The sequence below is a fragment of the Notolepis coatsorum genome (assembly GCF_963971535.1).
Source record: "Notolepis coatsorum genome assembly, chromosome: 6".
Classification (NCBI taxonomy): Eukaryota; Metazoa; Chordata; class Actinopteri; order Aulopiformes; family Paralepididae; genus Notolepis; species Notolepis coatsorum.
In genome coordinates this window covers 27,844,870-27,871,648 of record NC_140170.1, presented here as the reverse complement: position 1 = coordinate 27,871,648, position 26,779 = coordinate 27,844,870, and the positions used below count along the sequence as shown (strand labels likewise).

Sequence of the window (26,779 nt, the reverse complement as noted above, 5' to 3'; positions counted from 1 at the left end):
GGGTAAATCTTTTTACTAATAGATATCACAATGAAACTTCCCCAGTTGATTACTTATATTAAGACAAGACTTTTTTATATTACAAGTTTTCTGAAATAGTATGTTTAAATATGCAAATGAGGCATGATCTACTTAAATATGCACTAATTTGCATATAATTCCAGGACAGAAATCTGAACATTGGATAAAGCCATTTTCAAAATTATAGTTTCATTTTGTTGATATATTAGAGCCAAAGGTTATTACAGAGGGGATTTTGGATATCTCTTTTTATCACTCCATAAATCAGAAAATACTTCAGTAAATTGTTATGGTAAAATTCCATATTTCGCCATGTTTTTAGGAATACAATGTGATATAAATCAGGGTATGAATGCGATATCAACAAACCTTTCTGTAAATACCTTCAGAACATAGATATGAATAGAACTGGAAGGTTTGGTGTATGCGAGTGCTACTGAAGTGGAGATTTCTGGCTCAGTATGAGGAAAAACTCATTAAAACTCATTTTTGGGAAAACGCCTTAAAAGTTCTGTATTGTAAAATGCCATACTTTTTTTAAACAGATATTTACAAACACAATACCTAATCAAACCATTAGTAATAGACAACCTAAACACATGCCTGATAACTGAATAATAATAATGATGTTATTGAACTGAACAGAACTACACACAGGCTACAAACAGTGTAGTACCCCCTAATAGGCAAAAAATATTTGAATAGATATCACTATGAAACGTTCCCAGTTTGTTATGTACATATAAACTAAGAAAAAATATATTGCAAGTTTTCTGAATTTTATGTTTATATATGCAAATGAGGCACTTCCCCATTAAATATGTGCACATTTATGGATGCAATAAGGCAAAATGAAGTAAAATAAACAACTAAATGTGTGTTATTGACGTTTTATTGTCACTAGTTTCATAGAAGACATGTTTAGGAAGCAAAATATAACAATCTCAAAATCAACAAAAAAAAGTATATTTGCCTATTCACCTGGGGTGTCTCGCCTTAAAGGGCCAACCACGGCCAAACTGCCCTCTGTCTCCTGAGTCTCTGTGTGCCCTGCTAGTGTGGCTTATCCTTCCCCATTGTCTGTCAAAGAAATGGGAATAAAAGAAGTGACACGTTTTGCCCAAGTCACTTACTCAAGAAGTAATTTGGCCTAAGTCAGGTTTAAAATGGCTCAAGTCACCGCAAAGAAGAGGCTGGCCAGCAGCAAAGACTCCAGCAGCCTCCACACACACTCCCTGTCCTTCCTCACGAGTGAAGAGAGACTGTGGCTGAACTCTGAGGCCGACATCCCTCCTTCAACAGGTAAACTGACACAAGTGAGACAGAGATGCTTTTTTGATGACTTTATTATTATTATCATTATTATAGGAAGTGCGAAATCACGATCAGAGAGAGTTGGTTTCTTTGACCACACATCGGTGTGTATCATTTATTAGCATAGTGTGACCACCACAACAAACCAAGCATAGAGTTAACACTTTAATCGCCGGAAACGCCGTAACTCGTCATTCCCCGCCATGCTCATTCTGCCGAAGACGCCGTAACACGTCTTTGATATCAATATTTCAAAAATTTGTGATCGAAATCATATTTCTCCCCCGGGGACCTGTGATATACTGCTGAGCTCCACTCAACTCTCTAACGGTTCAAGAGCGCCATCTGGTGGCCGATCGGCAGATCGCCCAACAGGAAGTCATGTGGATGAAGTGGTGCTCACCCATATTTCGTCCGGGCACTCGCTATCATTAGCAGGACTCCATCTTGACACAATGGATGTCGATCGGTTGCAAATAACTCGACAAACAACATGATTTGGACGTATATACTATTATACAACCTGGAAATGGATTGGGTATTTCTACATCCCATAATATGAATATCTCTGCTCCACGCTCATCGCCCAACGGCGCGAGGAAGATACGGTAAGATCCAGCGTTATTTTCCAACGTGTTCTTTACTAACTGCTCTGATGATCATATCACCCACACTAGATGAATGATATAACGTTGCCCACGGAATTATAAACGACCCCCCGCCCATCCGGTCAACATCAGATCATACGTAGTAACTCCTAGAAGCACATCCAGTTGAAATTTTTTATCTCGCACAGATTCCTACCAAACTGTATTTGATCATCAATATAATGCATTTGGGGCTATAAATCAAGTTCTGGAGAAAGCTGCAGAAAACGATAAAAACATACTTATACTTTGCTACACCCTGAACAATAGATAAAGGACATTGAATGGGCCATAATAATGTCAATTTAGCAATACAATTTAAAAAGTTATAGCCCTGCAAAGAAGGGGAACTTCTCCATAGACAAATAGAGATGGCGAGGGATGGTAAATTATGAATTTAACCATGGCGATCAAAGTGTTAATATGGCCGACTCACCTACCCACAATCCCCTGTGTTCTTAAAGTGACAGTGTAGGTGAATTCTGTCCAGTCCATGTAAGTACCCACTACATTATCATATTAGATTCGATTCAAGATTAAAATATCGTCACCCTCTTAAAATAATGGCCTAAGTAATTTTTTGGAGAAATGTTTTTTTTGCCTAACTCAATATCTTCATGACGCTGGCCACCCTCTGGTACAATCGCCTACATCCTTAATTGAAAGGATCATGCTGTTTCTACCCTGGAAGAATATTGCCTATGTCAAGAGTGACTTAGGCAGTTTTATCTTTTGCCTAAGTCACAACTTAAGACATGCGACTTAGGCAATTTTACAAGTTTTCAAGATGGCAGATGCTTCGAGAAGCAAGAAAAGCTACAGTCTGGATGAAGTAATTTCCATGATTCAGGGCTCGTCCCCTATTGGTAAGTGATAAGGTTTACTATAATATAGGCCAGGCTATACATGTTGTGTAGTTATTTAGTCTTTTACTGTCACAAATTATAGTTTAATTACAAACACAAAATAGCAGAAACGTCTCAAAGGAATGCCATACAAGGGCAAAGGTGGCAACAAAATACCTGCGAGGCTAAGGGTCCTCCCTGCAATTCAAAGTTCTGTCAACGAGTCAAGACTCGAGACTGCCAATCCATTACAGAAGAACGGTGGCAGTGGATATTTCAGAATGTTTGGTCGATGAAAACCTGGGAAGAACGTCGGTTATACATCAAAACTTGGTCACAAAGGTCGCCATAAAGCAAAGGAAAGTTGCTGAAGAATCCAGGCACAATGTGTCATTGTCCTACCAACTTAAACTTCAGGATGGAACGAGTCATAAAGTGTGCCAGGCACTTTTTTCTTCTACACTTGGTCTCCCTGAAAGAACCATTAGACACTGGCTGAATGAAGACACCATCGACCATGACGAATAAGCAGCAGCCCCGCCAACTAAATCTGGACCTAAGAGTGGCAAGCATGCAAAGCTGGAAACTGACGTCACAGATTTCCTTAAGGACTGGTTGAAGGACCTGCCCACTGTTGATTCGCATTACTGCAGAAGCACAGCAACCTACAAAGACAAGAAGTTCCTTCACCCAGGCACAACGATCTCCCAACTACATCGGGCATATCAACAAGCAGCTGCAACTGCTGGAGTGAGGGCCGTTGGGATACGGCATTTTACAGATGTGTTCCATGAAGGAAAGTATTCCGTATTCATTCCTCGAAAAGATCAGTGTGATGTTTGTGTTTCATTCAAGCATGGTAATATCAGTAAGGCCAAATATGATGCACATGTGATGGCAAAAGATGAAGCAAGACTAGAGAAATCCCACGACAATGATTCTGCAAACAATGAGAAGTCCGTTTGGACAATGGACTTGCAAGCCGTGCTGCTGTGTCCAAAAACCCAAGCCAGCTGCCTGTATTAGAAAACAAAACTGCAGGTCCATAACTTTACCCTCTATGACTTGAAATCAAAGGAAGGGTACTGCTACATGTGGGACGAGACTCAGGGCGATCTCAGTAGCGAAGTATTCGCACACCTTCAATATCGCCATTTCGAAGGTTTGATCAAAGATCATCCAGAGATAGTAGTGTGGAGCGATGGTTGTGGTTATCAGAACCGCAATGCAAATGTGGCAAATGCATTTTCTGAGCTTGCCAGGAAATATGGGGTACTAATAACACAGAAGTACCTTGTTGCTGGACACCAGTGATGGGAATAACGGCGCTATAATTAATGGCGTTACTAACGGCATTCGTTTTTTCAGTAACGAGTAATCTAACGGATTACTCTTCCAATCTTAATAACGGCGTTAGCGTTACTGCAAAAAAATGCGGCGCTATGAATGAACCTGTTTCTTTCATCAGACAGATCTCTGCGCCGAGAGGCAATAATATGTTCTTCCTTGTTTAGTGGGCAGTGCACGAGCCAAGCATACATGCTGACGATTGGCTGAGGCTGAGTAAAATGTCATGGTAAGCCAATCAAAGGTAGAGGTGGGCGGGTCTAACGCATCGAGAGTCTGAGCCACAACACAAGCGATTCAGTCAGCGGAGACCGCGGGTCTGTGTAGTGTACAGTACAAATAATCTAAAATGAATCCAACGGAACAACATAATAAGCAAGCAGTCAGCGTGAGACAGCGGTTCACTCTTGTGTTGCAGCGCAGGGCAGTAGTGGCTCTACTGCTGACAGGCTCAACCATAGATATATATCTATGGGCTCAACATAGTGCTGCACTTCCTGGTTTAATAGCACAGTCTGGTGCGCAGAGATATATATCTGTATGTCATGCATGTCTTAAATGTCATGATTAGATTGGTTTAGAATGATTCGATTAGATTCTTATATCTGTATGTTGTGTATGTCATGAATTTAAAATGGGGGACCCTGATGTAAACAAGACTAAAGTCTTTCTCTGATCTGCATCCCCTTAACAATTGTGTGTATTAAGCCGTACTGTATTGTACCCATTCTGCAATCTGTTAAATAAAGTTTTCATTCAATCAGTATATATTTGTTATTTATTTTTGGTATAGTGCTTAACAAGCATAATTTAATGTTGCCCAGTTGTGGCCTGTTGAGGGGCAATACATATCAAAAGTTCCAAAACATCTATTGTATTTGTATGATCCACTAATATATAAACATAGTAATTATAATATCTACATACATGGCATTTGATTGGAGGCTAGTCTCACTTTGTCCCACAGCAACATTAAAATAGTTTAGATTTGTGTATGTTGTTTATGTAAAAAAATATATATATTGAAAGTAACGCAATAGTTACTTTCTGAAGTAACTAGTTACTTTTATAATTTGTAACTGAGTAAGTAATTTAGTTACTTTTTGGAAGAAGTAACTAGTAACTGTAACTAGTTACTTTTTAAAAGTAACTTGCCCAACACTGCTGGACACACACAAATGGTGTGACAGCATGCATAGTACCATTGAACGTAAAATTATTACAGATATCATCACCCCGAGAGACTACATGATCATACTCCAGACTGCAAGAATCAGACCATCACCCTACCATGTGAAAGTGGTCAAGCATGATGAAATCCTGAAATTGAATGGCTCTTACATCCTCAGCATCAGACCAGGCAAAAAAGCTGGAGATCCGACTGTACATAATTTGCGGGCTCTTCAGTTTAGCAGTGATGGCAAGGTCCATTACAAGCTATTCTTCTCTGAGAACTCATGGGAAGCACTGCCACAGAGGGTCCAGGTGCCAAACGAGCCGATGACATGGATTAGAATGTTTCCACATGCTCTGCCAATCACAGAGCGGAAGTTTCAGGACCGTCAGTCCATGAAACATGTCATGCCCACCGAGTGTCATCACTTCTTCGATAATTTGCCACATAAATAGGCATTAATCAATAGCTCTGCAAAGAAGAGCTGAAGGGAGAAGTGAGGAGAGGAACATGCCTCCCAGTGTTTGATTTTCCTGCCATTTGTTTGATTTTGGTCAAGTGCAACAGTAATATACAATGTACAGGGCCCAGGAGTTCAAAACTTTTAATCCCTATCTGATCATTTTTAAATCCTTTTTTTTTTTTTTGAGGAGGAGGAGGATCATCCAGGATCAGACAACTCGGCCAGATTTTGTCCCGGTATTTCAAAGCAATCCAGGATACGATCACCCTGATCCAGATTCAGACTTTTCAAGATTACTAGATCCTGAATATCTGTGCTTTAATCCTACGGACCCCCAATACTGAAAAAATGAAATATGAAAAAGAATACAAGGAAGACAAGAGACCACATTGCAGAGATGTCTATAATGTCTAATTATATTGTTAAATACATAAAGGTTCAGTTTGCTGAAGGTGATGAGTGATGATGGGCTTTTTTTTTGTTGAAGATATTTTTTCTTTAATCTAAATTACATTTGTGATTGACAATCTTTGTTGTGATACTTTTACGAGCATAAACATTTATGTCATCAACATTTGGTTGAAAACAAAATAGGCCACCACAAACGTGACCAAAAAATGAAAAATTAAATAGATTTGCCATGAAGGCAAAATATTGTGTATTATTTAAGTTAACTTTGCCATCTTATTTATATTGAAACATATTTTAAAATAAATTGTATAGTACATTTTTCTCTGGTAAACTACAGCTGGCCTACCTTCTTTTTTTATGCTAACGCTATTTTGGGAGTTCTAGCGTCAAGAATGTAAGTAGCCTACTTTTCAGGTTTTAGCACTTTATTGTAAATCATCCCTCAGGGTAAAACGTTATTGAATAGAGACGGAAGTGTCCCTGATGGTTTGATTACTATTTCCTGTTTCATGCCAAGGAAAATATATCGCTTCATGTTTATCACACCATGTTCGGAGGCGCATTGCTGCGTATGAGTGTCTGTTCTATATACCGTACACTTTCATTAATGTGATCTCGCTCCAAGAGACTGCCCCTTCTGAATCTAGCACCAATTCCTAATCACGCACTGAAAGAGAGGTGTGTGTGTGTGACAGTGTTATATTTTAGCCAATTCTGAGCTTATTCTTTGAGTCAGTATCAAGTGTTATATACCTTATATGATTCAGGGGAACCTACCTTTCTGGTGCAGTGTGAGCAGACAATATTTGACATATTAAAAAAAAAAACTAGTTTACCAGGGAATTATTGTTGGAAAGTGAAAAATGCAAAGTTCTATTTAGGTTATGAACCTTCTCATGGTGCAAATACACCTTCTCCTCAGCGAGGGAGTTGGACCTCTAGTATTAATACCCGCCTGTGTTTGTTGTTGCAGACGTGGAGAGAGCAGACGAGGAGAGGGCACGATCGGAGAGGGCACGAGAGGAGAGGGCAGACGTGGAGAGAGCAGACGTGGAGAGAGCACGAGAGGAGAGCGCACGAGAGGAGAGCGCACGAGAGGAGAGCGCACAAGAGGAGAGAGCACGAGAGGAGAGCGCACAAGAGGAGAGCGCACAAGAGGAGACCGCACAAGAGGAGACCGCACCAGAGGAGAGGGCACGAGAGGAGAGAGCACGAGAGCAGAGCGCACGAAAGGAGAGAGCACGAAAGGAGAGAGCACGAGAGGAGAGCGCACAAGAGGAGAGCGCACGAGAGCAGAGCGCACGAAAGGAGAGAGCACGAAAGGAGAGAGCACGAGAGGAGAGAGCACGAGAGCAGAGCGCACGAAAGGAGAGGGCAGACGTGGAGAGAGCACAAAAGGAGAGGGCAGACGTGGAGAGAGCACGAGAGGAGAGAGCACGAGAGGAGAGAGCACGAGAGGAGAGCGCACGAGAGGAGAGCGCACAAGAGGAGATCGTGATCAGTGATGATGAGGATGATGCCATGGTTCGCACAGCTCAGATGGAGGAAGATGCTGCCTTCGCTCATAGTCTGCAGGTATGAACGGGTGGGGTCTGTGTGAAGGTGTTCAGCTACAGAGCAGTAAAAGGATAATCTCTTGAATCTCCCACTTATAATGTAACTTAACCCTGGGTTCTTTTAATTGAATGTCGGCGTGGTGAGCAGAGATGAGACACGGAGTCAGATGGCAGTCTGCAGTTTACTGAACTCTCACAGCACGAATAGATCACAATCCGGACCACCGCATGCATGCCCCTCCACACACGGAGCGAGCAGTTGCCAAATGGTGGTCGCGATAATACATCGTCACATCATTTATACATTTGTCGTTGGACACCCCTCCTCCTGGCTTAATGATTGATAGTTGTCACCGTCATAGCCGAGGACAAAGAGAATAACGCGGGAAGAGAAGGTAGAGGGAGGGGTATTTTCAGTACGTGCCTTTCATTAAGGGTGGGGGCCGAACGATAATTGGTCTCTGGGGTCCCCCGCATTTGGGCGGGTTGTGTATCTGTGTGTATATGTTTGTGTATCTGTTTGAGTGAGTGTGTGCGAGGCTAGACCCGAGTTCATGTCCTCAGTTTTAATCATTACTCTTTCACTTCGTGCTATTCATGACACTTTTGTGATACTTAAGCAACCAAGTGGTGGCCATAAATTCTATGTGTGTTTATCTGTGTGTATGTTTGCGTGTAAGTGTGTGTGAAACTAACTGTCTATCGGTGTGTACGTGAGTGTGTGCGCCCGTGTCAGACGGCCAGGGCTTCAGACGCAGGCAGCAAGAGGAGATGTGCGCGTGCGTGCACGTGTGTGTGTGTGTGTGTGAAGAGGGGCCCAGAGCCAAAAGGTCAACGGGTCACCCAAACCGTGTGTGGAAAAGAGACTGGGCTCCAGCCACTGGGCTCCAGCCTGCACCACGGGTCAGCAGGTCAAACCAAATGCATTTAGAGGAGAAGGCAGACATAGAACACAGACTCAGCGAGGGTGGGTTTAAATATAAGATCTTAACACTTTGACTGCCAGGGGGCGTCTTTAGACGTCTTTGCTGGCCATGCTAAAGTTGCCGGGGGACGCTGTACGTCGTCTTTATATCAATATTTCAAAAATCTGCGATCGGATTCATAATGTCCCTCCGCTGGCCTGAGATTCACCAGCAGGACCCACTGAGCTCTCTGGCGGTTCAGGAGCGCCATCTGGTGGCCGATCGGCGCAAGCGCTTAACAGGAAGCGCACTAGAGGTTTTGCTAGACGTCCGTATTGCTTCCGGCCACTCGGTACATGTCCCGTGACTCTAGCTCGTCACTCTACATAGCGATCGATTGCCAATAACTCGATAAACAACATGATTTGGACGTATATACCATTATACAAGCTGGAGATGGACCGGGTAATAATATATCCCATAATGATAAAATTTCTACTCGACGATGATCGCCCAACGGCGCGCGGAGACTGGGGTGAGTTTCAGCGTGTAACGTTACCGTCTTCGATAATAACTGATATTATCAACATTTGACCCACATTAGATGATTGGTATAACGCTGCCCACGGAATTATAAACGCCCCCTCGCCCATCCGGTCAACATCAGATGACGTGTAGTAACTTCTAGAAGTACGTCTAGTTGGAATTTTTTATATCGCGCTGATTGCCATCAAACTGTATTTCATCATCAATATAATGCATTTGGGGCTATATATCACGTTCTGGAGAAAGCTGCAGAAAGAGATGAAAACATACTTATACATTAGACCATACTTTACTATGAATATGTGAATGAAAAAGTTTAACGTTGCTACACAATGAACAATACATATAGGACTTTGAATGGGCCCTAATAATGGCAATGTAGCAATAGAATTTAAAAAGTTATAGCCCTGCAAAGAAGGGGACTTTCTCCATAGACAAATAGCGCTGGCAATCTATGGTATATCATTAATTTAACCTTAGGCAACCAAAGTGTTAATATCAAAGGGTATGACAGTAGTTTTGATGGATGGTTTATCTTTCAGCAGCTCTGTGAAGCTGCTACTAGTAGACAGCGACCTCTGGGCTGCGTCAAATCGTCCTTACCTGTGATCGGGAGTATTCCAAAAATTATATTCCAATTGTTTGATCGCCATCTGGTATATCCAATGTAGGGCTGGGCGATATGACGATATTATATAAATATCGGGTACAGTTCATTAACGATACACTTTTTAAACGTATCGTGGATATCGTGATGTTTTGCCCTCGCGTTAGAGGCTGCCGCGGCTGAGATGAGACTTACAAGCACAGTGCTAAATGTTTTCCTCTCCCTCTCGCAGAAAAAAAAGTCAGTCACACACACACACTTGCCCAAATTACATCATCTACACGCACATACACGCACGCAAGCGCACACACCTAGCCAGAGACAGAGAGGCGGTGGTTCTGTGCTAGGGATGCCCCCCGAAACCCAGGAGTATTGATAATATCCGACGTTAACAGTACTGCTATCGGTAAATTAGTCTATGAGCGGATTAGCTACGGAGCTAACATAGTGTACCATCCATCTGCGACGCATGAGTGGACACAGAGTAATGTTAATGTTATGTCGAGTTCATACTACACTACACGTATGAACTCGACATAGCGTTAACGTTACTCTGTTTCCATGAAGTGTTTAATTAGCAGCAATCTGTTCTGTTGTTGAACATTTAACGTTAAGTTAACTTAGGTATCCGACACACTTCCGGCGAGGACAGGAAGCCGTCATGAAACCGTTGTAGTCATATTGTAGTCTTTTAGTCTTATTAACTAAAAGATTTTAACAAAATAAAAAGCAACAGCACTATTGGATAACTGAGTCATGTTTGCTATGTATTTCTTTCTTTAGGGGAGTAGGACATTTGTTTCACAATTTTAGCATGATGTTTTATAGATGGCTAGGTTAAACACAGGTTTTTGTTTTTAAGAGGGGGGGTTTGATTTGATTTGATTGAAGTTTGAACACAACAAACAAACATCAAGTACAGATATAGCCTTAAGCCGTTCAAATAATAAATGTATACATAATAAATAGTTACAATATATAATCTAATAATCTAAATCTAATCTAATATATAATCTAAAAAAACGAAAGGCTAAAATGCTAAATATATGATCTAAGAATCCAATCATCTAAATCTAATATATAATATAAAAATGCTAAATGCATGAGTCTTTTGTCTTTAATGTTAGCTTGCAAACTCAAATACTGTCTTGGTAAGCCTCATAATGAATTGTTTGGGGAAAAAAGGAAAAACATTGTGATGTGTATCGTGTATCGCCGAAAGGTCAGAAAATATTGTGATATCATATTTAGGCCATATCGCCCAGCCCTAATCCAATGTCCATTTCGTCGAAGGCATAATTCACCACAACATATGGATCGGAGATATTTCACACGCTTCAATGGAACCGGGAGAACTGCTCCCCTCGCCCGACAAGGAAACATGAAACCGGTAGGGGTGGGACGATACATCGATCCAGATCGATATATCGATCTATTATCAATAATCAAATAGGAGGGGCGGCTGGGTGGCGTAGCGGAGATAATAGATCTTCCTGGAACATAGAACATTCTAGAGCCACAGTATGACATCATGATAGAACGTTCTGGAACATTCGTGATGTCACTGTATGATGTCATAACCGAACATTCTAGAACATTTGGGTCTCTATATATAGCCACGATTCTCTCTCTGGGTCAGTTGCATCTTCGACCAGACTGGACGGGACCGAAAGGATGGACTCAACAATGAACTGAAGCCAGAAGCCAGCAAGTAGATTTACGGCTGGCACACTACGAAGGAATTTTCCTGTGTGGAGTTGGCGGTGATTTTGGAGACGGGGGAAAATACAGTTTTCTAACCTTGTAGTAGTATGTGCATGAGTGATGAGAATATTTAGGAAAGTAGATTTAGGACCACTTCTGTAAAGAAAGACTTTGCAAATAAACCATTTGAATATCTTTACTATACACGGAGCGGCTGTGGACATTGCTTTTCTTCATCAACGGATGTACTACTCACGAGTAAGTAATTTGACCAGTGGAGTGGAGCCCCGGCCCGCACATTAGTACGAAAACTTTGTTCCAAGAGGAAAAGGGAGAACACGAGAACCACAAAATGTCGAAACTTAAGAAGGTTGAAAAGGAAAGGAAGACTAAGTTAGGTGAGCTAACTGAGCACATGGCGATGAATCAATGGATGGACGAGGTGCGTAAGCGTACGGAGGAGGCTATGGAGCACCAAGATGATATCGAGCCGGAAGACAGGGCATCCGGCTTCGGAGGGAAAGGGTCGAAAGCACCAGCCACTACGCTTTCCAGAACATCATCTGCAAACGCGCGTCGGAAAGTTGAATTAGAAAGGGTCGAGTTGATAGCCCGGCTTTCCGCGCAAAGGCAAACACGACAACTCGATGAGTTACAGGCTGCGATAGCTGAGGTAGAGGCTAAGTTCCAAGTCCTGGGAGAGCGTGTGGGCCAACGAACCCCCGACGAAGGGTCCCGTATTAGAGGAAGGAGCTCTTACATAGAGAAAGGGAAGACCAACGAATCCCAAGCCTGCAAGCAGGCTCGGCCCGCTTCACTGACCGTCCCGATAAAAAGGGAACCTGGTGACCGTCTCAGCTCCAGAGCACCAGGCGGCGCTACCCAGAAAGAATACCGACGGGCCAGGGTGGAATTCCCAGGGAGGCTGCCCCCTCAACAGATTCCTACATTCAGGGGAGAACCTATGGAGTACAGGCCATTCATCAGGGCCTTTGAACACGGAGTGGAGGACCAGACAGATAGCAGCAGGGACCGGCTGTACTTCTTGGAGCAGTACACGGCTGGGGAACCAAGAGAGCTGATAAGAAGTTGTCTTTCAATGGACTCAGAACAAGGCTATCCCGAGGCAAGGCGGCTCTTGCAAGAGCACTTTGGAAATGGATACATCATATCAAGGGCGTATATAGACAAGGCGCTAGACTGGCCCATGATTCCGCCCGAGGACGGAGGGGCGCTCCGCTCCTTCGGCCTCTACCTCACGGGATGCCTCAACGCTATGACTGACGTGGAGTACGTACAGGAGCTTGACGGCGCACCGACTATGCGGGCCATCACCGCCAAGCTTCCGTACAAGCAGAGAGATCGGTGGAGAAGCAAGGTCCAGGCGCTGCTGAGGACAGAGCAACGCAGCGCCAACTGCCGCGACCTGGTCGAATTTGTCAACCTAGAAGCCCAGGAAGTCCTACACCCGCTCTTTGGCAACATCACAGAGGGAATCAGGAGCCAAACTAAGGCTCACAAAGACGAGAGGACCTCCAGAAATAGCGGTGCTCGGGGAAGCTTCACCACAGCTGCTACTGCAGTCCAGCACCCGGCAGAGTTTGGGAGAGGGAGGGGTTTTAGGTTGCGTGTTGTGAGTTCCAAAACATTTTACTTAAAGTTTAAAGCTCAATATATAAAAACGTGGCACTTTTCAGTGAACAGGAGGTCTATTTGTATTCAAAACAATAGATTGTTTTTCATTTAAATGTCTGGAAGAGCTCAAAAATAAAAACGTCAATTGATTATCTAAATGTGACTGATTGTGTTAAATGGGCACATAATATCGTCTCATATCGATCGCAGGCACCTGAATCGAATCGTATCGTATTATGGCAGACTTTGTGATATCGGCAAATATCGTATCGTTGTCCAAAGAATTGATATCGTATCGTGATGAAACTGGTGATTCCCACCACTGGAAACCGGAGACTTGGGGCCGTCCCACAGAGAAAGATACAAGGGTAGAAAGGGTGCTCGATACCGCCGTCTAGCGTGATGCGGCTGGTATTGCACTTTTACATTCTCATGAGGATTCCCCATGTTAACCCCGAGTCCGTGCGCCTGTAATGAATAGAAGTATTGAATAAAAGAAATATCGATCAAATAACGAGTATACTCGTTGTTGGCGTTCAACGATTGGCGGCCAATAACGAGTATACTCGTCGTTGGCGGGAATGTGTTAAGCTACTTCCCTGTTCTCACTGGACTTGTGTTAAGCTACTTCCCTGTTCTCACTGGACTAGTAGCTACTTCCCTGTTCTCACTGGACTAGTAGCTACTTCCCTGTTCTCACTGGACTAGTAGCTACTTCCCTGTTCTCATTGGACTAGTAGCTACTTCCCTGTTCTCACTGGACTAGTAGCTACTTCCCTGTTCTCACTGGACTAGTAGCTACTTCCCTGTTCTCACTGGACTAGTAGCTACTTCCCTGTTCTCGCTGGACTAGTAGCTACTTCCCTGTTCTCACTGGACTAGTAGCTACTTCCCTGTTCTCACTGGACTAGTAGCTACTTCCCTGTTCTCACTGGACTAGTGTTAAGCTACTTCCCTGTTCTCACTGGACTAGTAGCTACTTCCCTGTTCTCACTGGACTAGTAGCTACTTCCCTGTTCTCACTGGACTAGTAGCTACTTCCCTGTTCTCACTGGACTAGTGTTAAGCTACTTCCCTGTTCTCATTGGACTAGTAGCTACTTCCCTGTTCTCGCTGGACTAGTAGCTACTTCCCTGTTCTCGCTGGACTAGTAGCTACTTTCCTGTTCTCACTGGACTAGTGTTAAGCTACTTCCATGTTCTCACTGGACTAGTAGCTACTTCCCTGTTCTCGCTGGACTAGTAGCTACTTCCCTGTTCTCACTGGACTAGTAGCTACTTCCCTGTTCTCACTGGACTAGTGTTAAGCTACTTCCATGTTCTCACTGGACTAGTAGCTACTTCCCTGTTCTCGCTGGACTAGTAGCTACTTCCCTGTTCTCACTGGACTAGTAGCTACTTCCCTGTTCTCACTGGACTAGTAGCTACTTCCCTGTTCTCACTGGACTAGTAGCTACTTCCCTGTTCTCACTGGACTAGTAGCTACTTCCCTGTTCTCACTGGACTAGTAGCTACTTCCCTGTTCTCACTGGACTAGTAGCTACTTCCCTGTTCTCACTGGACTAGTAGCTACTTCCCTGTTCTCACTGTACTAGTAGCTACTTCCCTGTTCTCACTGGACTAGTGTTAAGCTACTTCCCTGTTCTCACTGGACTAGTAGCTACTTCCCTGTTCTCACTGGACTAGTAGCTACTTCCCTGTTCTCACTGGACTAGTAGCTACTTCCCTGTTCTCACTGGACTAGTAGCTACTTCCTTGTTCTCACTGGACTAGTAGCTACTTCCCTGTTCTCACTGGACTAGTAGCTACTTCCCTGTTCTCACTGGACTAGTGTTAAGCTACTTGGGGACCCGTGGTGATTTCCAGGATAGATTTTTAGATAGAAATTTTGACTTGTCAAGTAATAATGTTTTCTTTAACAACAGGACAGTAGAGTTGCCATGGCGACTGACCTGGTGGTTGTTCTGTCTCCTTAGGAACAGTTTAACCGCGAGGAGGAGGAGCAGCGTGAGGAAGCAGTGTCCCACAGCGGACATCATCATCATCATCATCATCATCATCCTCCACCTCATCATCATCCTCCTCATCATCCTCCTGACCACCATCATCTATGGAACCACAGGGTGAGTCTAACATGACGAGGTGGAAAGAGTCCTGAAATATATTGTTCAGTAGAATTACTGAATAATTACTGAGGTAAAAGAGTAGCACCTTAAGCCCGACGGGTCCGGTACTGCAGTCTGACTGGTCTCTCTTCTCAGTATGACATGCAGTCTGACTGGTCTCTCTCCTCAGTATGACATGCAGTCTGACTGGTCTCTCTTCTCAGTATGACAGCTGACTGGTCTCTCTCAGTATGACAGCTGACTGGTCTCTCTTCTCAGTATGACAGCTGACTAGTCTCTCTTCTCAGTGACAACTGACTGGTCTCTCTTCTCAGTATGACAACTGACTGGTCTCTCTCCTCAGTATGACATGCCGTCTGACTGGTCTCTCTCCTCAGTATGACAGCTGACTGGTCTCTCTCCTCAGTATGACAGTTGACTGGTCTCTCTCCTCAGTATGACAGTCTGACTGGTCTCTCTCCTCAGTATGACAGCTGACTGGTCTCTCCTCAGTATGACAGCTGACTGGTCTCTCTCCTCAGTATGACAGCTGACTGGTCTCTCTCCTCAGTATGACAGCTGACTGGTCTCTCTCCTCAGTATGACAGCTGACTGGTCTCTCTCCTCAGTATGACAGTCTGACTGGTCTCTCTCCTCAGTATGACAGCTGACTGGTCTCTCTCCTCAGTATGACAGCCGACTGGTCTCTCTTCTCAGTATGACAGCTGACTGGTCTCTCTTCTCAGTATGACATGCAGTCTGACTGGTCTCTCTCCTCAGTATGACATGCAGTCTGACTGGTCTCTCTCCTCAGTATGACATGCAGTCTGACTGGTCTCTCCTCAGTATGACATGCAGTCTGACTGGTCTCTCTCCTCAGTATGACAGCTGACTGGTCTCTCTCCTCAGTATGACAGCTGACTGGTCTCTCTTCTCAGTATGACATGCAGTCTGACTGGTCTCTCTCCTCAGTATGACAGCTGACTGGTCTCTCTCCTCAGTATGACAGCTGACTGGTCTCTCTCCTCAGTATGACAGCTGACTGGTCTCTCTTCTCAGTATTATGACAGCTGACTGGTCTCTCTTCTCAGTATGACAGCTGACTGGTCTCTCTTTTCAGTATGACATGCCGGCTGACTGGTCTCCCTGGACGGCTGCCTACGCTGCTCTCGCTCCTCCCCTGCTGGTTGGCTTCATGGCTGAACACGGTATGTAACGCAGTGTGCTAGGAAATGTAGTTTTATTTTTTATTTTTTATTTTTTTTAAAGCCCATCGAAAGTCCTGGGTCTCCTTTCCTCATAGGACTACAAACAAAATGGCGGCCTGGTAGCGCAGCGGACTAAGCGTCTGTCTACCACCGCAGAGACACTGGTATCGAATCCGGCTGTCAGCGGTGCCTCCGGCTTGGCCGGTCGTCATACTGACACAATTGGCAGTGTCAGCGGGAGGGAAGCCGTTGTGTGTTGTATCCTGGTCGTTGTAAACAGCGACTCCTACAGGTCGGTCAGGGCGCCTGCACAGCGAGGGAGGGAATTGGGGAAGGTAGTGTGAGCCTCCCACACGTTACTCCCCCAGTGAGAGTCCTCGCTGCCAGGTGAAAAGAGGCTGCTGGTTGTCTCCACATGTATCGGAGGACGCATGTGATATGACTTCAGGGCTCCCTAGACCGACCAGTGGGGGGCAAAATTGGGATGGGAGAAAGATACAGAAAAATGGAGGAGAAAAAATAGATCAAAAAATAAATGGTGGCATCATTTCCTCGCGTCAATCGTCGCAGTTATTTTTTTTATGATTTAATATTGTGTTACCAGATGTAATGCAGACACACAGGTGTACTTTATGATTTAATATTGTGTTACCAGCTGTAATGCAGACACACGGGTGTACTTTATGATTTAATATTGTGTTACCAGATGTAATGCAGACACAGAGGTGTACTTTATGATTTAATATTGTGTTACCAGATGTAATGCAGACACACAGGTGTACTTTATGATTTTTATATTGTGTTACCAGCTGTAATGCAGACACAGAGGTGTACTTTATGATTTAATATTGTGTTGTTACCAGATGTAATGCAGACACAGAGGTGTACTTTATGATTTAATATTGTGTTACCAGCTGTAATGCAGACACACAGGTGTACTTTATGATTTAATATTGTGTTACCAGCTGTAATGCAGACACACAGGTGTACTTTATGATTTAATATTGTGTTACCAGCTGTAATGCAGACACACAGGTGTACTTTATGATTTAATATTGTGTTACCAGCTGTAATGCAGACACACAGGTGTACTTTATGATTTAATATTGTGTTACCAGCTGTAATGCAGACACACAGGTGTACTTTATGATTTAATATTGTGTTACCAGCTGTAATGCAGACACACAGGTGTACTTTATGATTTAATATTGTGTTACCAGCTGTAATGCAGACACACATGTGTACTTTATGATTTAATATTGTGTTACCAGCTGTAATGCAGACACACAGGTGTACTTTATGATTTAATATTGTGTTACCAGATGTAAGGACCCGACACAGACACGGGGGGCGCCAGAGAGGCTCCCGGCATAGAAACGCAACAGCCAACCTGTTAGACGACACGCAGGGGAACGACTATGAGGTACGTCAGAGTCCAGGACCAGAACATGAGGTCAGAGTCCAGGACCAGAACATGAGGTTAGAGTCCAGGACCAGAACATGAGGTTAGAGTCCAGGACCAGAACATGAGGTCAGAGTCCAGGACCAGAACATGAGGTTAGAGTCCAGGACCAGAACATGAGGTTAGAGTCCAGGGCCCTCATTCATCAACGTGGACGTAGAATATGTTCTATTTCCACACGTAAGCACGGAATGTAGAACTAGTGTACGCACAGGGAAGTCGGGATTCATCACACGGTGCGTACGCAGGCTCTACGCTCCTCCGTAGAACTTTGTTCTACCGTCAATGCTCGTGGATGATTATCCATATATGGTCATGAAAGTGAGGAAACACCCCCCATGGGATGTGAAATAATGGACTGACCCGAGCGGTACTCTGAGAAACTCCACGGAGAATTCACTGCTGTCGAACCAAGAAGACACTATCGCGTATTATGGGATAAATAAAAGGCGGATTTGTAAACGGTGATGTCAGATATCAACGGCTCCCTAAGACCATTGCTGCAATTCTGCCTGGACAGCTCAAAATACTAATAAAGACCGTTCGTTGACCACTGTTTGGCGTTGGTTGTGTGTCATTATAACCGTGCTGTAATATGAATGCCTTTATTAGTTGTGTTCGATTGGCTATATGATTTTTAGAGGCATCTATTTTGTTGTCTGCTAATAAAGACTGCGCTGGAATATGACTGCGTTTTCCCGTGTTGTTTGATTAATACCCAGGGATTAAAGTTCTCCTCAATTTGATTCCAAATCGCGATGGATCTCCCGTCAATTTTCTACCTGCTGCATATGATTTCTAGAGGCATACTACAATCCATTTTGATGTCAGTATTGGGTAGCCTACATAAACAATAATACGAGAGCTATACAAGAACAATGAATCTTACTGCCATGTATGATGTAGCAGATACGCCATGTGTAGCCTGCCTATATGTGATCAATACAAACATGAACTTGAATTCCATCATGTCTGTGTGCGGGTCACTGCGGGAACTCACAAGGCTGTTGTCACAATGTAAATAAGAACGTGCACTGAAAAGTTACAGTATGTAGTTGGTTGATCATTTGTATGACAGTCAGTAAACCCTTGCAAAAAGTATCCGTTTTATTTAATGAATTGAAAACATTCAGCATCGCCTTCCTCCCGGCATCCAGCAATAACATGTATCAGGCAAATGCGCATCGCAACATTGACTGAGTGGAATCCCTTTCTATTCACATAACTGCATTTGTGATGGAGCTTTGACAGCTACAGTAACAGTCTATTGGTCGATCCATCTCCAATATCACGATGGACCGTGCCGCGGTGGCAAAGACCCGAGGGTGGAGAGGATCTTGAATGAATTCCATCATCATATATATATGTTGTGTGTCTGTCCACTATGTTTGTTACTTTGTTATTCCCCCCCCCCCCCTATCTATGTAAAGCGACCTTGGGTCTCTTGAAAGGCGCTATATAAAATGAAGCTATTATTATTATTGTTATTATTATTATTATCATCACATCTGTGCGGGAGCTCACAAATAGACTGTTAGTCTCAGTGAAGTTTCAACGGAGGTCATCTATTCTAACCAACAAATTGAAGTAGAAAGCATTTCGTGACCAATCTTATTTGGAATCATGACACACAAAATAATTTGCTTTTTATTTGAAACAATATCTAATCGCGTTTGGAGGTTGGTGTTTTGCGTCTGCCCCCCCGTGCCAAACAAGCAGGCCAACCTCTTGTTCGCGTGTGAGCCCGTTATAATTACACTACTGTCGCTATTTTACAATGAACTATAATGAATTACGGGTCATACAGAAGTTGAACACTAATGCACGGAAGCTTATTTCCGCCTTGAAACTAATGCAGGACTGAGGAGTGCTTATGCGTAGTAACGATATTCTACCACTGGGCGCGAGGTACGCCTGGTCTGACCTGTGCGTAGATGTAAGCACGGAGTCAAGTTCAAATCGAAATTGATGAATCCCACTCTTTGCTTAGAAATGATCGTACGCACAGGGTAAGCACAGATCTGTGCGTAGAACACGTTGATGAATGAGGGCCCAGGACCAGAACATGAGGTTAGAGTCCAGGACCAGAACATGAGGTCAGAGTCGAGGACCAGAACATGAGGTTAGAGTCCCGGACCAGAACATGAGGTCAGAGTCCAGGACGCGTGTATGCTTTTACCAACGCGTTCGTGTTTCCGGGTTCCCATTTTGCGCTCTGATTGGCCACTGACCTATGCTATTACTCCCCCCTTTACGCTCTCGCCTGAGACGCGCTGTGAAGCACCAGCGGGGCGAGGCGGTGGTTTCTCCCCGGCTCCGTGTGCCGCGCTGCCGCCGGCTTGTCTCACATGACTCAGTCCAGCTCCAGCAGCAGCGGCCGTCTTCCGCCTGCGGTATTCTCCCTCCAGGCCCCGAGGCGGCTCGTTCTTATTATTATCCCCCATTGTTCAGGTCGACATGGTCGCACAAACGCGTAGGTTTCAATCACTGAGCTGTCTGTCTGTTGTTGTGTGTCTTCCGTTCGGCTACTGTACATGGAGATGAGACCCCCCCGCCTCTCTCTCCATAATAGACGCAACCAGGCGTGCATTCTCGTGGGAAAACCCGAAACAACATTTAATAAAGACGAGTGTTAGTTGTGTTTCCCCATGAGACCCCCCGCTGTTGTTGTGTGTCTTCGGTTCGGCTATGGAGATGAGACCCCCCGCCTCTCTCTCCATACAGTACCAGCAGCTGCAGGTCTAACGAGCACAGAGTTGCCAGTCGATAATTCTTGCTATTTAAAAATATTCCTCTTCTTCTCCCCCACTACTCCTCCAACGGGTGGTGGATGGTTTTATGTTGACGGTAGATGCGAGTCAAATCAGAATGACCTAATTAAATCAAGCAGGAAATGGTCTGAGCTGAATGAGAGCAATCCGCCAATATGGTATTTAGAGACACAGACACATTGATACTAACTCCTATTACTATAAAACAATGCTAGACACTGAAAAAAGCCATTTATAATGCATGTCACCTTTAACTTAATAAATAAACAAAACGAAAGATATCCTCATGTCGATGAAAATGTCCAATAGGTCTAACTAAATAACAGATACACAAAACCGCTATGCGCTACCAGCGTGTCTGGCGGCCGAATCTGTCTGACATGAAATATAGAAATAGATGCGTTTGTTAGAGAAAACGAATTCCAATAATATATGCCTTATTCTATGCGCATATATCTCTATCTATATATATAGTATAATATATAAAACGTAATACACTGTGTTATCTTCATTGTAAGGGTAAATTGGTTTTGCGGCTCCAGATTCATTTTATTTTGTGCAGGAAATATAAAAGTATAATGTGTTGGAGCTGGTGTGAGATCATTACTGGGGGCAGCTATATTTAATATTAGTGCTGTCAGGCGATTAAAAAAATTCATCTAATTAATTACAGGATTTGTAATTAATTAATCTAATTAATCGCATTTTAATCACATAACCATTTTATGCCTGATATTCTATATTCTATAATCATATTTCAAATTGCATGTGTCTGGATGGCAGAATTCAGTACTGTATCTACAAAAACTTCTGTTTAATCATCTTCCATCTATTAATTTGCTTAGATTTTTTAGGTCTGGTCAATTTGAAAAAAAATTATTGATATTCTCATTTGGTTCATTACAATTTACTCAAAATAAAATTTTCATTCAATCAATCACAGCGCAGATTGATTGATTGAATGAAAATGTTATTAACACTATGGTCGCCAAAAACGCCTTACCACGTCATTCCCCGCCATGCTCATTCTGCCAAAGACGCCGTACCACGTCTTTGATATCAATATTTCAAAAATCTGTGATCGCAATCATATTTATCCCCCGGAGACTTGAGATCTACTGTTGATCCCCTCTCAACTCGCCAACGGTTCAAGAGCGCCATCTGGTGGCCAATCGGCGGATCGCTCAAACAGGAAATGGAAGCTGGTGCTCATTCCAATTCGGTCCGATCACTCGCTAATAGTCCCAGGACTCGAGCGCGACACAATGGATAGCGATCCGTTACCAATAACTCGATAAACACCATGATTTGGACGTATATACTATTATACAACCTGGAGATGGATCGCATATTTCTACATCCCATAATAGGAATATTTCTGCTCCACGCTCATCGCCCAACGGCCCGAGGAAGCTACGGTTAGTTTCAGCGTTATTTTTTAACGTGTTCGATACAAACTGCTCTAAAGATCATATCACCCACACTTGATGAATCATCTAACGTTGGCCACGGAATTATAAACGACCCCCCCCCCATCCGGTCAACATCAGATGATAAGTAGTAACTTCTAGAAGCACGTCCATTTGAAATTTATCTCGCGCCGATTGCTATCAAACTGTATACAATCATCAATATAATGCATTTAGGGCTATAAATCACGTTCTGGAGAAAGCTGCAGAAAACGATAAAAACATACTTATACTTTAGACCGTATTTTAGTATGAATATGTGAATGAAAAAGTATAACGTTGCTACACCCTGAACAATAGATACTTGATGTTGAATGGGCCATAGTAATGTCAATTTAGCAATACAATTTAAAAAGTTATAGCCCTGCAAAGAAGGGGAACTTCTCCATAGACAAATAGAGCTGGCGTGGGATGGTTTATTAAGAATATAAGCCTGGCGACCAAAGTGTTAACAGATTGCAGAATGGGTACAATACAGTACGGCTCAATGCACAATTGTTAAGGGGATGCAGACCAGAGAAAGACTTTCGTCTTGTTTACATCAGGGTCCCCCATTTTCAATTCATAATGAATTGTAAGTAAGGGTGCAACTTGCACCGTGCAATCCATTCTTTGTGGATCTAGCCCACAGTATTTCTGACACTGGAAATTAGGGGTGTAACGGTATACAAAAAACACGGTACGGTACGTACCTCGGTTTTGAAGTCAAGGTTCGGTACGTGTTTTCGGTACAGTGGGGGTAAGTTTGGCTTTCCATGTTCCACTCAGGGGTGATGTAGTGTGCAGTAACTAATTGTACTTGTAGGGCTGTCAACGAATATTCTATATTGAAATTAATAATCGACTTGTAAAACAATAAAAAAAATAAAATATTATATTAGATTGTGAAAAAACATCCCCCGGTGGGCGGTGGTTAGTGGTTAACATACCGTTGTATTAGTTCGGTACACTACACAGCCGTTCGGTACGGGACGGTACACACTGAAACGGTACCTTTACACCCCTACTGGGAATACACTCCCTGAGATTCATAGATGTCCCTAGAATCAGATACCAAGAACATGCAAATGGACCATATTAAAAAAAAAAGTCTGTAAATGTGTATTCTACATTCTTGTGGAATGAATGAGATAAAAAGAAAATATTATTAAATTTTTTTTTAAATCTATATATATATTTTTTTAATACATTTTGAGTTAATTAACGCGATCAACTGACAGCCCTATTTGATATGTAACGTGTTTCAGGCTCTTCTGGCCTTCGAGGAGCGCCAGGGTGCCGTGGCCAAGAACACCATGCTCGAGTGGGAGATCGAGAGGTTTCCCACCAAGAGATACAACCCGGCGCACAGCGCAGGGAAGACGCAGTGAGTCTGTCTGTCTGTCTGTCTGTCTGTCTGTTGATTCTGTCTGTCTGTTGATTCTGTCTGTGTCTGTCTGTCTGTTGATTCTGTCTGTGTCTGTTGATTCTGTCTGTTGATTCTCTCTGTCTGTCTGTCTGATTCTGTCTGTCTGTCTGTCTGTTGATTCTCTCTGTCTGTCTGTCTGCCTGTTGATTCTGTCTGTCTGTCTGTTGATTCTGTGTGTCTGTCTGTCTGTTGATTCTGTCTGTCTGTCTGTCTGTTGATTCTGTCTGTCTGTGTGTCTGTCTGTCTGTTGATTCTGTCTGTCTGTCTGTCTGTTGATTCTGTCTGTCTGTCTGTCTGTCTGTCTGTCTGTCTGTTGATTCTGTCTGTCTGTCTGTTGATTCTGTCTGTCTGTTGATTCTGTCTGTCTGTCTGTCTGTTGATTCTGTCTGTCTGTTGATTCTGTCTCTGTCTGTTGATTCTGTCTGTCTGTCTGTTGATTCTGTCTGTCTGTCTGTCTGTTGATTCTGTCTGTCTGTCTGTCTGTTGATTCTCTCTGTCTGTCTGTCTGTCTGTCGGTCTGTTGATTCTCTCTGTCTGTCTGTCTGCCTGTTGATTCTGTCTGTCTGTTGATTCTGTCTGTCTGTCTGTCTGTTGATTCTGTCTGTCTGTCTGTCTGTTGATTCTGTCTGTCTGTTGATTCTGTCTGTCTGTTGATTCTGTCTGTTGATTCTCTCTGTCTGTCTGTCTGTTGATTCTCTCTGTCTGTCTGTCTGTCTGTTGATTCTGTCTGTCTGTCTGTTGATTCTGTGTGTCTGTCTGTCTGTTGATTCTATCTGTCTGTCTGTCTGTTGATTCTGTCTGTCTGTGTGTCTGTCTGTCTGTTGATTCTGTCTGTCTGTCTGTTGATTCTGTCTGTCTGTCTGTTGATTCTGTCTGTTGATTCTGTCTGTGTCTGTCTGTCTGTCTGTCTGTCTGTTGATTCTGTCTGTCTGTTGATTCTGTCTGTCTGTCTGTCTGTCTGTTGATTCTGTCTGTCTGTTGATTCTGTCTGTGTGTCTGTTGATTCTGTCTGTCTGTCTGTCTGTTGATTCTGTCTGTGTGTGTCTGTCTGTCTGTCTGTTGATTCTGTCTGTCGGTTGATTCTGTCTGTGTGTGTCTGTCTGTCTGTCTGTCTGTTGATTCTGTCTGTGTGTCTCTTGATTCTGTCTGTCTGTCTGTCTGTTGATTCTGTCTGTCGGTTGATTCTGTCTGTGTGTGTCTGTCTGTCTGTCTGTTCATGAATCAATTTGAGCCTCACTCACCACCAGTGTCTCTCCAGGTGTCAGATCTGTTTCTCTGACTACATCGGTGGGGAACAGCTTCGAATGCTGCCTTGTCTCCATGACTACCACGTTCAGTGTATCGACCGCTGGTTAAAGGTACGGTCCACACATCTGTGGAATAAACCACTAACGCATACCTTTCAGGTAGAAGTTAACTACATCATTATCTGTAGGATAACTCACTAACACATAGCTGTCAGGTAGAACTATATCATATCTGTAGGACAACTCACTAACACATAGCTGTCAGGTAGAACTACATCATTATCTGTAGGATAACTCACTAACACATAGCTGTCAGGTAGAACTACATCATTATCTGTAGGATAACTCACTAACACATAGCTGTCAGGTAGAACTACATCATATCTGTAGGATAACTCACTAACACATAGCTGTCAGGTAGAACTATATCATATCTGTAGGATAACTCACTAACACATAGCTGTCAGGTAGAACTATATCATATCTGTAGGATAACTCACTAACACATAGCTGTCAGGTAGAACTATATCATATCTGTAGGATAACTCACTAACACATAGCTGTCAGGTAGAACTATATCATATCTGTAGGATAACTCACTAACACATAGCTGTCAGGTAGAACTATATCATATCTGTAGGATAACTCACTAACACATAGCTGTCAGGTAGAACTATATCATATCTGTAGGATAACTCACTAACACATAGCTGTCAGGTAGAACTATATGATATCTGTAGGATAACTCACTAACACATAGCTGTCAGGTAGAACTATATCATATCTGTAGGATAACTCACTAACACATAGCTGTCAGGTAGAACTATATCATATCTGTAGGATAACTCACTAACAACATACCTTTCAGGTAGAACTACATCATATCTGTAGGATAACTCACTAACAACATACCTTTCAGGTAGAACTACATCATATCTGTAGGATAACTCACTAACACATAGCTGTCAGGTAGAACTATATCATATCTGTAGGATAACTCACTAACACATAGCTGTCAGGTAGAACTATATCATATCTGTAGGATAACTCACTAACAACATACCTTTCAGGTAGAACTATATCATATCTGTAGGACAACCCATATGTTTTCAGGTAGAATAACTTCATTCACCCTGGTGTTTTTGTTTACAGGAAAGCGCCACCTGTCCGATCTGCAGAGCCGACGTGTCGGAGAGCAGCAGCTAGTGGCGTCACAGCACACCCGTCAACCTCACCTTTCTTTTTTTTTTATCTACTTTTTTCTCCCATTTTCTAGTTTTCTCCCATCCCAATTTTGTATCGTCCAATTCTACCCTCCCCTGTCTCGAACGTTGTTAGGCCATGCCTCCCACAAGCCAGCTGCAATGTGGACGAAGCCTTACATCACGTGTCCCCTCCGGTACTCGAGGAGGCAGCCGTCGCATCTTTTCACCTGCACAGCGTGATCTCTCAGCGGCGGGGTCTGCGCTTTGGAGGGACACGCCGCCCCCGTCGCTTCCTGATTCTACTGCGCAGGCGCACCAACCGACCTGTAGTAGTCGCTGTCCACAACGTCCGATCCCCACCCATCAGCTTTCCCACCCCCTAATACTGCCAATTGTGTTAGTATGAACGACCAGCCAAGCTGATAGCAATGCGGAGAGCTGGGCTCGAACCCAGCTTCTCCTGCATTGGTGGCGAGCGCCTTGCCCACTACACCACCTAGCCGCCCTCAACCTCACCTTTCAATGAGCTCCATGTACCAACACTGTATTCTTTAATCACTACTGGGTGACCTGAGGTTAGCTAGCTAACAGCATAATGTAGTTCCTTAGTGTCCTCTCAGCTCTATTAACACCCAGAGTTAGCCCTGCTAGCTAACAGCATAATGTAGTTCCTTAGTGTCCTCTCAGCTCTATTAACACCCAGAGTTAGCCCTGCTAGCTAACAGCATAA

The 26,779-nt window shown here is 43.5% G+C and overlaps 1 protein-coding gene across 1 annotated transcript; it reads left to right on the top strand.

The window, feature by feature from the left end:
- Window positions 1-1,187: 1,187 nt before the first annotated feature.
- Window positions 1,188-26,611, top strand: LOC311229413 (uncharacterized protein; the record flags this gene model as incomplete). The annotated part of the gene is made up of 8 exons (XM_084315497.1): window positions 1,188-1,323; window positions 7,196-7,797; window positions 15,151-15,297; window positions 16,400-16,487; window positions 17,810-17,940; window positions 23,437-23,555; window positions 24,856-24,955; window positions 25,997-26,611. 8 exons carry the CDS (start codon window positions 1,188-1,190, stop codon window positions 26,048-26,050), a joined length of 1,377 nt encoding a protein of 458 aa, XP_084171623.1. The 3' UTR covers window positions 26,051-26,611.
- Between the last annotated feature and the right edge of the window lie 168 nt (window positions 26,612-26,779).